At 34.9% G+C, this 17,493-nt stretch overlaps 1 protein-coding gene across 1 annotated transcript in view; it reads left to right on the top strand.

Moving 5' to 3' along the window:
* The first annotated feature begins 2,519 nt into the window (after positions 1 to 2,519).
* The window catches only part of LOC133338588 (mucin-2), a 28,182-nt gene continuing 13,208 nt past the window's right edge, over positions 2,520 to 17,493 (top strand). Inside the window, exon 1 of the mRNA XM_061530003.1 lies at positions 2,520 to 2,690. Within this exon, the coding sequence (XP_061385987.1) occupies positions 2,591 to 2,690 (100 nt within the window). The 5' untranslated portion in view covers positions 2,520 to 2,590. The remainder of the gene's footprint in view (positions 2,691 to 17,493) is intronic.

Genomic DNA, 17,493 nt, shown 5'->3' with positions numbered 1-17,493 from the left:
TACTGGCCAAAGACGACATATATTTGTTGGCACTGATAGGATAATATTTACGGGATCAAATGAACCAAAAAGTTTATTTTTGTCACAATTATGGCCCGAACATCACAGTGAGGAGAATCAGAACTTTTGTCATATACAGTGGCGAGCAGAACACAAGTGGATGTTTGTACTTTGGATACGTTTTACTTCATAACAAGTGAAGAAGGTGTTAAGTTTGGCCGGGCTGAACTTTTTATACCCTCCACCATAGGTATACTTATAGTTACGTAAAATGAAAATATAGGGAACATATCAAAATGTGGACATATAACGACAATTCTACAAATCGATAATTGTAAAACATAATGTACATCAAATCTCAAAACCTCAATGCGCATTTTTGGGGTGGAGAATGTGTATAAAATCCATAAAATACTGCAATCTACAGGGCTAAGTTTGTATCACAATATCTCTATTCACCCTAATTATTAAACCGGTCTAGGCCTAAATGCGGGCCGATATATGTTATTCTCCAACCTGACATTCTAGATTTTTATCTCGATATCCTCCGAAGGTTAAATTATTACATCAGATGACTTAATCGTCTTAGAATTTCATACTATGGTGGAATCCGGTTATACGCTGACAACCCAAAATGCGGTACAAATTAGTTAATTATGCATGTATTTCTGGTGAATGTTAATTGTCGTAATTGAAAACCAGTAAGGAAAGTAGTAAAGTCGGACGGGGCCGACTATATGATACCCTTCACCACTTTGGCATATTCAACATATGAATCGAATTTTTGAAGGACCATTAACATGAAAATGGATTCATAAACAGATATAGGGTTGCTTCTTATGTTATAGTAACTTAAGTACGTAGTGCAATATTTTGTGCCGATTGGACCCCACCTTGTTGATGCATTTATATCCTACCCCTAGGTTATACTAACTTAAGTACGCTGTGCAAAATTTGTGTACATTTGGCGTTACATCGGACGAAAATATATATGTAGAAGCTATATCAAAATCTGAACCGATTTGGTAGAGATTAACTACAGTTCATTGTACAAAATTGTGTGTCAATCGGACACACAAGTGCACAATTTACATAAAATCAAAAGAAAAAATATATGGGAGCTATATCTAAATCTGGACCGATTTTCAGGAAATTTAACACACATCATTCTAAACCTTATTTATTACGCTATGCCAAATTTCGTGCAAATCGAAAGATATATAGGGACTTTGGTGCACCATTTACATTAAATCGGAACAAAATATATATGGGAGCTATATCTAAATCTGAACCGATTTTCAAGAAACTTAACATACATCATTCTAGACCTAATTACGCTATGCCAAATTTCGTGCAAATCGAAAGATATATAGGGACTTTGGTGGACCATTTTCATTAAATCGGACGAAAATATATATGGGAGCTATATCAAAATCTGGACCGATTTTCAGGAAACTTAACACACATCATTCTAGACCTAATTAATTACGCTATGCCAAATTTCGTGCAAATCGGATGCTATGTAGGGACTTTGGTACACCATTTACATTAAATAGGACGAAAATATATATGGGAGCTATATCTAAATCTGGACCGACCTTCAGGAAACTGAACACACATCATTCTAGACCTAATTCAGTACGCTGTGCCAATTTTCGTGCAAATCGAAAGATATATAGGGACTTTCGAATACCATTTACATAAAATCGGACGAAAATATATATGGGAGCTATATCTAAATCGGAACGGATTTTTTTTCAAATTTCAATAGGGTTCATCCTTGGGCCAAATAAGAGACCTATGCCAAATTTCATCCACAGGTCGGATCATAAATGCGACCTGTACTTTGTTCACAATTTAACATGGACAGACAGACGAACGGACATGCATAAATCGATTTAAAAAGTGATTCTATGCATATTCTCAAAAGGAACCATGTGTCTATTTCGTTTCCTTTTGCCTGTTACAAACATATGCACAAGGACATAATACCCTGTACCACACTGTGGTCAAGGGTATAAAGATTTGTGTTTAGTTTATACTCGAGTTAGATATGTTCCCAAAACTTATTGTTATGTAATAAATATCATATTATATTGATTTACAAAAAAAGTTTTCTGATAGTTATTTAATTTATTGTCTTTCTATTTCAGATACAATGGCAGTGCAGTAGTTTCTTTTCGCCCTAAAGAATATCTAAATGATCACCCTTGAGTAGCGAACAATAAAATATTCAACCGGAAATAATCACGAATTTACTACAAGAAATTAGTTTGACTTAATTGATTTTTAAAGACTACAAAAAGAAGAAAGTATTTGAGAGAAACAAACGATTTGGCAGCAAAGCTGCAAGCAACAAATTCTTATTCGAATACATATTATTCGGCAGATTAAGTAGCAGCCAAACGTCTAGGCGACCACACACAACATCTGTCGATTTACAAATATCCAAATCGAAAGAAAGCACAAAGTTGTGCGGCTGGCATGCAGCAGACCGCGTGTGCCAGCGCTTCATTTCATTTCGTCTCATTAATCATAAACGTGTTAAGAACTCTGTAAAGTTTTGCACAGAAAAACGACATAAATCAGCATGACATCGTTACGTTTGATGAATATTCTAGCTATGGCCATAACGGCCGTTGTGGTCATCTTACCATCTCAGCTGGATGCCTATTATACACAAAATACAGGTAAGTTGCTTAGAGGTGATCAAAAAACAACACAAGAAAACTGAAAATTTTAAATGTTTTCCCAATTAGTAAATTTCAACATATTTTCGTGAGGCTATTAACATCTATTTAATGGTAATGTGAACACATCTGGAATGTTTATATTAAAAAGTTTTCAAAAAGGTATTTGAAAAAATTCAAATTATTCAAAATTTCTGAAAAGCACAAATGAAAGAAAATCTAGAATTTGGAGGATCACAAAATTAAAAATGATTGTGATTTTATTTTCATTGCCAAATACTATGCGTCGGTACCTCAAGATCTACCCTTTTGTGATTGATAAAATGTACATATACTATTTTGAGAACTTAGTATACCATTTACCACACATTGGTACAGAATATTATGTATTTGTATATCTATATAACAGGCAAAAGAAAACGAGATAGACCCATGGTTCCTTTTGAGAATATGCATAGAATAACTATCTGAGTTGATTTATGCCCGTCACTCCGTCTGTCCATATTAAATTGTATACAAAGTGCGGGTCGCATTTATTATCAGAATGAAATTTTGCACAGATCCACGGACGAACCATATTGAACATCGGTTGGAATCAGTTCAGATTTAGATATAGATTCAGATTATATAGTTTCGTCCGATTTTCAATAAATGGTGCACCAAAAATCCAAAGTTAGACCGATTGGCACAAAATTTTACACAACGTAATGAAGTTAGTGCAGTCTAACGTGTGTCAAGTTTTGTTGAAATCGGTTCAGATTTGGAAATAGCGCCCATACATATTTTCGTCCAATTTTAAGTAAATGATGCAGCAAGGATCAATATTATGGCCGGTTCGGGTTTGAATATATATTTTCGTCAGATTTTAAATAAAACTCTTCATTTTTGTCCGATAGCCAGCAAATTTTGCACAACGAACAAAATTGAGCATAGAATAACGTAATTGCATTTTGTATAAAAGCAGACATAACACATTTTCAACCGGGTGTTGGATTGAGGTTTGCTTTAAATCGAATTGCATTATTTTGTCTCATTGTAAACAAAAGATTCTATACCTTTCCAAATGAAAAATTTAGTATCGGTTGCAGAATGGCATGTTTATGGATTGATCTAAGTTGGTTCTTCTATTATATGGAAGAAGGAACAAATTTGGTCTTGACGTTGCCTTCTATTCAATAGAAGCTAAAGTACACCTGACCTTCTTCTGTTCTACATTAGTAGAAACTGATTTGACCTTATTCAATTCTATACAACCAGAAGCACTCCGACACTCCAGCTATTCTATCCTACTAAAGGATACCAAAAATGTCACTAAAACCCAAAACGATTCTCTTTAGCTGGACACTGGCCAGAAACATTATGCAATATTAGTAGAATATGGCTTGTGTCATTTTCCTAGAATAGGCATTGATATACTATGGCTTAGTACAGTACAAACATACAAGATCAGTCAGGTAGGTGGGGTTGCATAACTAATTTGCAAATAAATATCAGCATCCCTGTGGCGGAGATAATAACTGCCTACGATTTTAATACCATACACCTCACTGTGGTACAATTTTATGCCACTGTGTATTTGTGTGTAAAATACAGAAGGAATGATGATACAATATACCAAATTCTATTGAAATACGTTCTTTAAATCCTCAAGATACCGAAAATTCGGGTGTACCGTTGTATGGGGCTACCCAAAAAATTGACCTTTTCATAATTTTTAGTGCTACCCAATAAAAACACTAAGTACCAAATTACGAATTCGGTTGAAAAATGCGATCAAAAACTCTATGTGTGGTGTACCCTTATATGGGGGCTACCTGAAAAAATGACCTATATTTATAGTTTTTAGCAAACTGATTTGTTACCCAATATGAACTCAAAGTGATAAATTAAATCGAATTCGGTCGAAAAACACATTTAAAATTCTCAAAATACCGAACATTGAGGGGTACCCTTATGTGGGAGCTACCCGAAAAAATGGACCGTTATTCATAACTTTTAGTGGAGAGATTTGGTACCCATTTATAACTTAAAGTATTAAATTATAGCGAATTCGGTCGAAAATGCGCCGAAAATCCCAAAAACACTGAAAATTGTAGAAAAGTGGACTTTTATTTATAATTTTAAGTGAAAAGTATTGGTACCCAACAAGAACCCAAATTACCAATTTTTAGATAATTCGATATAGCCCATCTTCGAACTTCCAAAAATATATAAAACTGAATCGATTCCTACCAACTCCAAAATGTTTCGGACCAAATAATCTAGTAGTGTCAAATTTCATATCATTTGCCTGCATTTTGTTTACAAAAATACGCGGACGGACCAAATCCTGCGAAAGTTGATTCTTGGTAACGTAATAACTTAGTGGTACATCACGAAATAATTACACAAATTCAAAAACCACCAATAGAAGACGGATCACTGTACATCATGGCAATATGAGATTCCATACATTGATTTTAACAATAAATCATATCCAAGAATACTCCGAATTTAACTCCGTCCGATCTCAGTAAATCCTTTATTAAACCCGCAACATATTGCACTACAATCAGGTTAAATGTAGAAGAACGTATATCAAGTTTGATTAATATCCGTTCAGATGTAGATTAATCTCCCATGTAGTTTTCACCGATGTTGCTTCCATATACGAGTAAATTCTATTTATTGCAAATTATAAAAAATCGTAGAAGAATCTGTAGCACATACCTACAGTGGTGGTTACCAGATCTGATCGACTTTGGATCTTACCTTATTGATTTTTTATTGAAACATGAATTGGATTTTTAAAAGAAATTTCTTCTTATACATGATCAGACATGAATTCCAAAAATAGCTGATATTCTGTCAAGCTGACTATAAGATAGCATCATGATATCTGATCGATTTGTGTTTGATAATTAAGACGTTTATTGTTACTATGACTTTCTGATTGGTTTTTGTTAAAGAATGTTCTCTATTCAGCATAAATGTCTGTTAATTTTATGCAAAACGCTTCTCCAATAAAATTATTTTATTGATAAAAACAAATCTATCAATTTAACATATTGTTCGAAACTTTCGTTTTCAAATTGTTTGTTTTATGGGAAACTTTATTTGTCGCTTTATTATAATCGAATAAATAACATTCAGATTCAAAGACCTTACATGTAAAAGAGGTATGAGATTCACTCGTCCCGAATTTAGAAATAATATGAATTGCTTATATTAAATTCTAAAAAAATTAATATTCCAATATTTCAAAATGTTTATCAAACTCTGTATTATTCCTAATTGGACTTGTCTGCATAGAGGTTTTCTAACCAGTATGAACCCGAAATACAGCTAAGGCTACTATATTTCCGCCCCTATTCCATATTGATAATTTAATTATTGCTTTATTAGAGCTCATTTTGCTGAATCGAAATGTGAATCAAAATCGTTACTAATAAATAAAATCAATAACCAATCACAAATCAATTCAATCCTGACCTGTAAATAAGTAACCATTTCAAAATGAAATGGAATGAAATGAATGGTTCGTCAATGTAATATTATACAGTCATTAAAAGTCATCTCTATTGGCTGTCATTAAATTAATTCACGGTGAAAGTTTGCTTTACTAATAAAAACCGAATTCAAGTACTTTAAACAAACGTCATCAGAATACTCCAAAGGAAAAAGCAACCCAATATCAATGATACTTTAGAAACACAAAAAGAGCAAGAAATAGAAAAAAATTCACATCAACAAAAAAATTTTATTAAGCCTTTCGTTATTTCGTGTTTTTTGTTTAGTTCGATGAATCGCTGAAAAGACATTAAGTTAAATAGTCATTAGATGGGCCGAAAGAATCGACTGCCTAAAGTCACAAACAAAAGAGCAAAAATTATACAACAGAATATCAGCGGGATAGCAAAAAGAAAGAAAAAAAGAAAGAAACCTTTCACAAAGCAAGTCAATACTAAATAAGTATCGGTTGCTTTACCTCAATTATTTCTTTTTACAATTTTGAACTTTTTTCGCTTAACAAAAGGGTATTTATTTTTTAAAAATGGGACAGAATAGAATAGGATAAGAATATCATTTTTCATTTGGTTTTTTGCCTTTTCGCAATTGATTTTAAATTTTTTCCAGGTAGTGCTTTTGGGATCTAAGGTTAAGGTTTCTTTTTTAGTTCAATGTTAAGGTCTTTGATGTACACCGTTCTAAGTCTGCGGGATATATCCAAAGTTGGTAAGGTTAAATAGGTTATATGTGCCGAAATGATGATAAATGTAGAGATAAATCAACAGAAATGTGTAGAAAGAATCCTCAGAATACGAGAACATTTTTTTAAACAAAACAGTAAGGACATTAGTAAAGTCGGACGGGGCCGACTATATGATACCCTTCACCACTTTGGGTACATTCAACAGATGAATTCTAACAGACGTCACATTTTTAAAGGACCAGCAAAATGAAATTGGATTTATAAACATGCCATTCTGCAACCTATACTAATTTTTTCATTCGGTCAGATAAATAAGCTATATCTAAATCTGAACCGATTTCAGCAAGTTTAAAACACATCATTCTAGACCTAATTCATTATATCTAAATCTGAACCGATTTTCATGAAACTCAGCACACATCATTCTAGGCCTAGTTCATTACGCTGTGCCAAATTTCGTGCAAATCGAAAGATATATAGGGACTTTGGTGCACCATTTACATAAATCGGACGAAAATATATATGGGAGCTATATCTAAATCTGAACCGATTTTCACCAAACTCAGCACACATCATTCTGCACTTAATACAGAACGCTCTGCCAAATTTCGTGCAAATCGAATGATATATAGGGACATTGGTACACCATTTACGTAAAATCGGACGAAAATATATATGGGACCTATACCTAAATCTGAACCGATCTTCACGAAACTTTACATACATCATTCTAGACTTAATTCAGTACGTTATGCCGAATTTAGTGCAAATTGAACGATGTATAGGGACATTGGTCCACTATTTACTTAAAATCGGACGAAAATATATATGCGAGCTATATCTAAATCTGAACCGATTTTCATGAAACTCAGCACACATCATTCTAGGCCTATTTTATTACGTTGTGCCAAATTTCGTGCAAATCGAAAGACCTTGGTGTACCATTTACATAAAATCTGACGAAACTATATATGGGAGCTATATCCAAATCTTAACCGATTTTCATGAAACTCAGCACACATCATTCTAGGCCTAATTTATTACGCTGTGCCAAATTTCGTACAAATCGAAAGATATATAGTGACTTTGGTGCACCATTCACATTAAATTGGACGAATATATAAATGGGAGCTATATCTAAATCTGAACCGATTTTTCCCAATTATGCCAAATTTCATCCAAATCGGATCATAAATGCGACCTGTACTTCGTTCACAAAAATACATGGACGGACGGACAGACGGACATGCGTAAATCGACTCAGAAAGTGATTCTATGCATATTCTCAAAATTAACCATGTGCCTATCTCGTTTCCTTTTGCCTGTTGCAAACATATGCAGAAAAACATAATACCCTGTACCACAGTGTGGTAAAGGGTATAAAAATCCAGCAGCTTGTTATTACCTTTGCAAAACATCGAAATATGTGTCAGAGACCCCATGAAGGTATAGACTCCAGAATATTTTTCATGGAGGCGACTACTAGGCGGACTTGTACAAGGCGTGGATTTTTTAAAGAATATTTTTCATGGGCCAGCTGAGGCGTGGATTTATTAAAGAATATTTTTCATGGGCCAACTGAGGCGTTGTACAAGGCGTGGATTTTTTAAAGAATATTTTTCATGGAGGGCCAACTTGTACAAGGCGTGGATTTTTTAAAGAATATTTTTCATGGAGGCGATTACAACTTGTACAAGGCGTGGATTTTTTAAAGAATATTTTTCAAGGGCCATACAGGCGTGGATTTTTTAAATAAGATTTTTCTAATGACTATAGAAAGGCGTGGATTTTTTAATGAATATTTTTCATGGGGCGAACTGAGGCGGGATTCAAGGGCCAACTGAGGCGTGGATTTATTAAAGAATATTTTTCAAGGGCCAACTGAGGCGTGGATTTATTAAAGAATATTTTTCAAGGGCCAACTGAGGCGTCAGTTGGGCCAACTGAGGCGTGGATTTATTAAAGAATATTTTTCAAGGGCCAACTGAGGCGTGGATTTATTAAAGAATATTTTTCAAGGGCCAACTGAGGCGTGGATTTATTAAAGAATATTTTTCAAGGGCCAACTGAGGCGTGGATTTATTAAAGAATATTTTTCAAGGGCCAACTGAGGCGTGGATTTTATTAAAGAATATTTTTCAAGGGCCAACTGAGGCGTGGATTTATTAAAGAATATTTTTCAAGGGCCAACTGAGGCGTGGATTTATTAAAGAATATTTTTCAAGGGCCAACTGAGGCGTGGATTTATTAAAGAATATTTTTCAAGGGCCAACTGAGGCGTGGATTTATTAAAGAATATTTTTCAAGGGCCAACTGAGGCGTGGATTTATTAAAGAATATTTTTCAAGGGCCAACTGAGGCGTGGATTTATTAAAGAATATTTTTCAAGGGCCAACTGAGGCGTGGATTTATTAAAGAATATTTTTCAAGGGCCAACTGAGGCGTGGATTTATTAAAGAATATTTTTCAAGGGCCAACTGAGGCGTGGATTTATTAAAGAATATTTTTCAAGGGCCAACTGAGGCGTGGATTTATTAAAGAATATTTTTCAAGGGCCAACTGAGGCGTGGATTTATTAAAGAATATTTTTCAAGGGCCAACTGAGGCGTGGATTTATTAAAGAATATTTTTCAAGGGCCAACTGAGGCGTGGATTTATTAAAGAATATTTTTCAAGGGCCAACTGAGGCGTGGATTTATTAAAGAATATTTTTCAAGGGCCAACTGAGGCGTGGATTTATTAAAGAATATTTTTCAAGGGCCAACTGAGGCGTGGATTTATTAAAGAATATTTTTCAAGGGCCAACTGAGGCGTGGATTTATTAAAGAATATTTTTCAAGGGCCAACTGAGGCGTGGATTTATTAAAGAATATTTTTCAAGGGCCAACTGAGGCGTGGATTTATTAAAGAATATTTTTCAAGGGCCAACTGAGGCGTGGATTTATTAAAGAATATTTTTCAAGGGCCAACTGAGGCGTGGATTTATTAAAGAATATTTTTCAAGGGCCAACTGAGGCGTGGATTTATTAAAGAATATTTTTCAAGGGCCAACTGAGGCGTGGATTTATTAAAGAATATTTTTCAAGGGCCAACTGAGGCGTGGATTTATTAAAGAATATTTTTCAAGGGCCAACTTTTCAAGGGCCAACTGAGGCGTGGATTTATTAAAGAATATTTTTCAAGGGCCAACTGAGGCGTGGATTTATTAAAGAATATTTTTCAAGGGCCAACTGAGGCGTGGATTTATTAAAGAATATTTTTCAAGGGCCAACTGAGGCGTGGATTTATTAAAGAATATTTTTCAAGGGCCAACTGAGGCGTGGATTTATTAAAGAATATTTTTCAAGGGCCAACTGAGGCGTGGATTTATTAAAGAATATTTTTCAAGGGCCAACTGAGGCGTGGATTTATTAAAGAATATTTTTCAAGGGCCAACTGAGGCGTGGATTTATTAAAGAATATTTTTCAAGGGCCAACTGAGGCGTGGATTTATTAAAGAATATTTTTCAAGGGCCAACTGAGGCGTGGATTTATTAAAGAATATTTTTCAAGGGCCAACTGAGGCGTGGATTTATTAAAGAATATTTTTCAAGGGCCAACTGAGGCGTGGATTTATTAAAGAATATTTTTCAAGGGCCAACTGAGGCGTGGATTTATTAAAGAATATTTTTCAAGGGCCAACTGAGGCGTGGATTTATTAAAGAATATTTTTCAAGGGCCAACTGAGGCGTGGATTTATTAAAGAATATTTTTCAAGGGCCAACTGAGGCGTGGATTTATTAAAGAATATTTTTCAAGGGCCAACTGAGGCGTGGATTTATTAAAGAATATTTTTCAAGGGCCAACTGAGGCGTGGATTTATTAAAGAATATTTTTCAAGGGCCAACTGAGGCGTGGATTTATTAAAGAATATTTTTCAAGGGCCAACTGAGGCGTGGATTTATTAAAGAATATTTTTCAAGGGCCAACTGAGGCGTGGATTTATTAAAGAATATTTTTCAAGGGCCAACTGAGGCGTGGATTTATTAAAGAATATTTTTCAAGGGCCAACTGAGGCGTGGATTTATTAAAGAATATTTTTCAAGGGCCAACTGAGGCGTGGATTTATTAAAGAATATTTTTCAAGGGCCAACTGAGGCGTGGATTTATTAAAGAATATTTTTCAAGGGCCAACTGAGGCGTGGATTTATTAAAGAATATTTTTCAAGGGCCAACTGAGGCGTGGATTTATTAAAGAATATTTTTCAAGGGCCAACTGAGGCGTGGATTTATTAAAGAATATTTTTCAAGGGCCAACTGAGGCGTGGATTTATTAAAGAATATTTTTCAAGGGCCAACTGAGGCGTGGATTTATTAAAGAATATTTTTCAAGGGCCAACTGAGGCGTGGATTTATTAAAGAATATTTTTCAAGGGCCAACTGAGGCGTGGATTTATTAAAGAATATTTTTCAAGGGCCAACTGAGGCGTGGATTTATTAAAGAATATTTTTCAAGGGCCAACTGAGGCGTGGATTTATTAAAGAATATTTTTCAAGGGCCAACTGAGGCGTGGATTTATTAAAGAATATTTTTCAAGGGCCAACTGAGGCGTGGATTTATTAAAGAATATTTTTCAAGGGCCAACTGAGGCGTGGATTTATTAAAGAATATTTTTCAAGGGCCAACTGAGGCGTGGATTTATTAAAGAATATTTTTCAAGGGCCAACTGAGGCGTGGATTTATTAAAGAATATTTTTCAAGGGCCAACTGGATTTATTAAAGAAACTGAGGCGTGGATTTATTAAAGAATATTTTTCAAGGGCCAACTGAGGCGTGGATTTATTAAAGAATATTTTTCAAGGGCCAACTGAGGCGTGGATTTATTAAAGAATATTTTTCAAGGGCCAACTGAGGCGTGGATTTATTAAAGAATATTTTTCAAGGGCCAACTGAGGCGTGGATTTATTAAAGAATATTTTTCAAGGGCCAACTGAGGCGTGGATTTATTAAAGAATATTTTTCAAGGGCCAACTGAGGCGTGGATTTATTAAAGAATATTTTTCAAGGGCCAACTGAGGGCGTGGATTTATTAAAGAATATTTTTCAAGGGCCAACTGAGGCGTGGATTTATTAAAGAATATTTTTCAAGGGCCAACTGAGGCGTGGATTTATTAAAGAATATTTTTCAAGGGCCAACTGAGGCGTGGATTTATTAAAGAATATTTTTCAAGGGCCAACTGGCGTGGATTTATTAAAGAATATTTTTCAAGGGCCAACTGAGGCGTGGATTTATTAAAGAATATTTTTCAAGGGCCAACTGAGGCGTGGATTTATTAAAGAATATTTTTCAAGGGCCAACTGAGGCGTGGATTTATTAAAGAATATTTTTCAAGGGCCAACTGAGGCGTGGATTTATTAAAGAATATTTTTCAAGGGCCAACTGAGGCGTGGATTTATTAAAGAATATTTTTCAAGGGCCAACTGAGGCGTGGATTTATTAAAGAATATTTTTCAAGGGCCAACTGAGGCGTGGATTTATTAAAGAATATTTTTCAAGGGCCAACTGAGGCGTGGATTTATTAAAGAATATTTTTCAAGGGCCAACTGAGGCGTGGATTTATTAAAGAATATTTTTCAAGGGCCAACTGAGGCGTGGATTTATTAAAGAATATTTTTCAAGGGCCAACTGAGGCGTGAATTTATTAAAGAATATTTTTCAAGGGCCAACTGAGGCGTGGATTTATTAAAGAATATTTTTCATGGGCGTGGATTTATTAAAGAATATTTTTCATGGGCCAACTGAGGCGTGGATTTATTAAAGAATATTTTTCATGGAGGCGACTACTAGGCGGACTTGTACAAGGCGTGGATTTTTTAAAGAATATTTTTCATGGAGGCGACTACTAGGCGGACTTGTACAAGGCGTGGATTTTTTAAAGAATATTTTTCATGGAGGCGACTACTAGGCGGACTTGTACAAGGCGTGGATTTTTTAATGAATATTTTTCATGGAGGCGACTACTAGGCGGACTTGTACAAGGCGTGGATTTTTTAATGAATATTTTTCATGGAGGCGACTACTAGGCGGACTTGTACAAGGCGTGGATTTTTTAATGAATATTTTTCATGGAGGCGACTACTAGGCGGACTTGTACAAGGCGTGGATTTTTTAATGAATATTTTTCATGGAGGCGACTACTAGGCGGACTTGTACAAGGCGTGGATTTTTTAATGAATATTTTTCATGGAGGCGACTACTAGGCGGACTTGTACAAGGCGTGGATTTTTTAATGAATATTTTTCATGGAGGCGACTACTAGGCGGACTTGTACAAGGCGTGGATTTTTTAATGAATATTTTTCATGGAGGCGACTACTAGGCGGACTTGTACAAGGCGTGGATTTTTTAATGAATATTTTTCATGGAGGCGACTACTAGGCGGACTTGTACAAGGCGTGGATTTTTTAATGAATATTTTTCATGGAGGCGACTACTAGGCGGACTTGTACAAGGCGTGGATTTTTTAATGAATATTTTTCATGGAGGCGACTACTAGGCGGACTTGTACAAGGCGTGGATTTTTTAAAGAATATTTTTTCATGGAGGCGACTACTAGGCGGACTTGTACAAGGCGTGGATATGTTACAAAGAAATTAAGTCAAGCATCCATTTGTTTTCATTTCTCATAAAAGATGGTCGGCCAGCCCAATAAACATAACCTAACCCACTCTACATGCCAACACACACCGTGTAGCTCATATCTATGTATGTATGTAGTGGTGTCGGTAAAAAACTAATAAATGAAATACTTTAAATTTATTACATTTACAACAATTAATTTCCGGCTGTTATTTATCTTAACCGAGAGCAGAACGAGGTTAATGATGCACACACGTAAGGAATATCTTCATATTCATGGCTGGCGATTGAAACTAATGGCAACATCCACACTGTAGCCAGATGGTCAAGTATTAAAACACATTCCATGGTATTGTCCATTTAAATGGTTTAAGAAACTACTGTCACATAGCAGGTTGATGGTTGATCACTTTAAAGAGCCAACCATCCCACAAGATTTTTCACTCCAGACAATGACAGATTTAATTGAAGCTGCAGTCGAATGTGAGAATATGTGAACAACCTAAGACGAAGAAGAATTTGTGTGTGTGTATCTGCTCCGCATAAATGAATGACTTTCGATGAACTTTTCTTGGAAATTTCACTTTTATTTACAGCAGCCGACGGTCAGGTTTCTTATCAGCAGCCATTGTTGTTGGTAATAATTAATTGTTTTGTTTTAGATGTTTTGTTTCGTTATTGTGTGTGTTTTTTTTAAGAAAAATATCTGACCTGCCCTAAAGCAATGGAAACGAGATTGAAAGTTCTGATTTTCACAACGAAAGTGGTTGTTTAAAGTTACAAGTATGATGGGAATTTCTGGAACAATTAGTATTTCATCCATTGTTATGCGAAGAAGATGATAGCTCCAGGTGATGTGACCTAATATTGATATGCGCCTGGAGCAAGACAGCGGATTTCTTTGATGACGGCAAATAATCCATTTAAAGTGTCAGGTTGAAGTCAAAGTTGATGGTAAAAGGTTGCTGATAATTGTCTTCAACCATTTTGAAATTATCGAAACATCATATAATGTGGAAAAGTAGTTGAGTGAGCCGATTTTAACGCGAAATTTCAATAGGACAAACATTAGTTATTTGGTGCAGAATTTACATCAGATCAGTCGAAGGTACATATATTGCACTCAGTTTTCAACCGAATTCGATGTAATTTTGTATTTTCGTCTCCTTTTGTAGGTAGCCCCCATATTCATCGCACTGTGGGTATTGTTCTCACAGGGTATTATGTATTCGTGCATGTGTTTCTAACAGGCAAACAAAAACTATATAGAAATTTGCTTCATTTTGAGAATATGCATGCACTTCATGAATCGATGACATGCCTTAAGGGGACTCCACCCATTCTTGGTTTCAAAAAAATCATGTTGTATTTTGATTTAATTCGAACCTACACAAATTCAAGAATGAGGGCTTCTCAAACTTTAAACGTGTTTTCTCCAAACAGCGTTTTTGCGAATGGCGATTTCAAATTTTGGGACGTTTCTCTGTGAGTGTATAGCTATTGTATTAACTAGGATAAATCCAATCGGTGAAGATATTCCTTAATTTTTAAATTAGTTTGTAGTAAAAGAAATGCGATGTTCCAAAAAAAACCAGTTAGGAAAGTAGTAAAGTCGGACGGTGCCGACTCTATGATACCCTTCACCACTTTGGGTATATTCAAAAGATGCATTTTAACAGACGTCGCATTTTTGAAGGACCAATAAAATGAAATTGGATCCATAAACATGTCATTCTGCAACCTATACTAAATTTTTCATTTGGTCAGGTATATATCTGATACTATATCTAAGTGTGAACCGATTTCAACGAGACTTGCCAGAGATTAATTTATATTAACCAGGGTCTTTAGTGCACAATTTAAATAAAATCGAAAGAAAAAATATATAGGAGCTATATCTAAATCGAAAGTATATATCATTCGATTTGCACGAAATTTGACTTTGGTGCACTATTTATATTAAATCGGAGGAAAATATATAAGGGAGCTATATCTAAATCTGAACCGAATTTCACGAAACTTAACACGCATCATTCTGGACCTAATTCTGTACCCTATGCCAAATTTCGTGCAAATCGAAAGATACTTAGGGACTTGGAAGCCCCATTTACCTTAGATTGGACGAAAATATATATGGGAGCTATATATAAATCTGAACCGATTTACTCGAAACATGGCACACGTCATACTAGACTCAATTTAGTACACTATGCAAATTTTCGTTCAAATCGAAAGTTATATAAGGACTTTAGTGCACCATTTACATGAAATCGGACAAAGCTATTTATGGTAGCTCTATGCTATATATATGGGAGCTATATCTAAATCTGAACCGATTTTTCCCAATTTCAATAGGGTTCGTCCTTGGGCCAAATAAGTGACCTGTGCCAAATTTCATCCAATTCGGATCATAAATGCGACCTGTACTTTGTTTACAATTTAACATGGACAGACAGACAAACGGACGGACAGGCGGACGGACGGACATGCATAAATCGACTTAGAAAGTGATTCTATGCATATTCTCAAAAGGGACCATGGGTCTATCTCGTTTCCTTTTGCCTGTTACAAACATATGCACAAAGACATAATACCTTGTAGCACAGTGTGGTGAAGGGTATTAAAAACGCGTACAAAATAGTGAACCAAAACTACTAAACTTTGCCTTTTTCCAAAAAGAAAAAAATAAATAAACCAGTAAGGAAAGTAGTAAAGTCGGACTGGGCCCACTATATGGTACCCTTCACCTCTTTGGGTATATTCAACAAAACCTAATAACGTCATTCATATCAGTCTCAATTTGATACGTAGTGCAAAATTTCGTGTTAATTGGACAAACTTTATATATATATATATATATCTGAACGGATATATATATATGAACTATATCTAAATCTGGACCGATTTTCAGAAAACTTAGCACACATCATTCTAGGCCTAATTCATTGCGCTATGTCAAATTTCGTGCAAATCGAAATATATATAGGGTCTATATCTGAATCTGAACCGAATTTTACCAATATCAATAGAGTTCGTCCTTGGACCTAATAAGTGACCTATGCCAAATTTCAATAATCGCTACAAAAGATTACAAATACCTCAATAATTTACCTAGCTATGGAAGGTATTATTGAAAATTTTCTGATATTTGGGAAGTATATCTATATAAATTCGAATCCTACATGGAGACAATTGCGCATTAGATGATCTAGGTGTCCATAACAATATTACTTAATATATTAGGGTATCAGTAAATTAAGGTTTACCGTCGTGAGGAAAATATTATGCGTATTTTTTATAGCGAAAATGTGACATAAATTAAATGATAAATTGTTTCTGATATATATTTTCCATGAATTTGTTAATTTTTGCCAAACCTAAAGTGCCGCAATTTTGATACGGCAAAACAACACTTGCAGGGTCTGCTAGTTTGAATATATTAAAACAACTGAAAATTCATTCAATAAACATTCTGAAATTCATGAAATATTGAATGTCAATCATTTGTATAAAATCGAGCAAAATATGTATGGTGCTATATATATTTGTGCGTATTTGAGCAACCGTATGTTGCAGCTCAGTGCACTATCGAAAATGTATCTCGACACAAAATCCAGCTATATCTACATCTGAACCGATTTCAACAACAAAATGTCTTGCAAATAAAACGGGATTTATGGTGCAACATTTACATAAAATGGGACTAATGTATATATGTGAGCTATATTAAAATCTGAACCTATTTCACTTATGTCAACCAGTAGTAACTTCAACATGCTATGCAAAATTTTGCCTCGATTGGACACACTTTAGCAGTAAGGTGCTCCATTTACATACAATCGGAAGAAACTATATATGGGAGCTATATCTAAACCTGAAGCTATATCTAAACATCAATCTGGGCCTAATTCAGTGCGCTGTGCAATGTTTTGTCTCAATCGGACCAATATTGGCAGTATATTGCTCCAAATATATAAAATGGGACGAAACTA

The sequence above is a fragment of the Musca vetustissima genome, unplaced genomic scaffold (genome assembly GCF_032173495.1).
Source record: "Musca vetustissima isolate MV318-11 ecotype Yass unplaced genomic scaffold, APGP_CSIRO_Mvet_v1 utg137912, whole genome shotgun sequence".
Classification (NCBI taxonomy): domain Eukaryota; kingdom Metazoa; phylum Arthropoda; class Insecta; order Diptera; family Muscidae; genus Musca; species Musca vetustissima.
The sequence above is the reverse complement of the archived record's forward strand: the minus strand, read 5'-3'. Positions and strand labels throughout refer to the sequence as shown.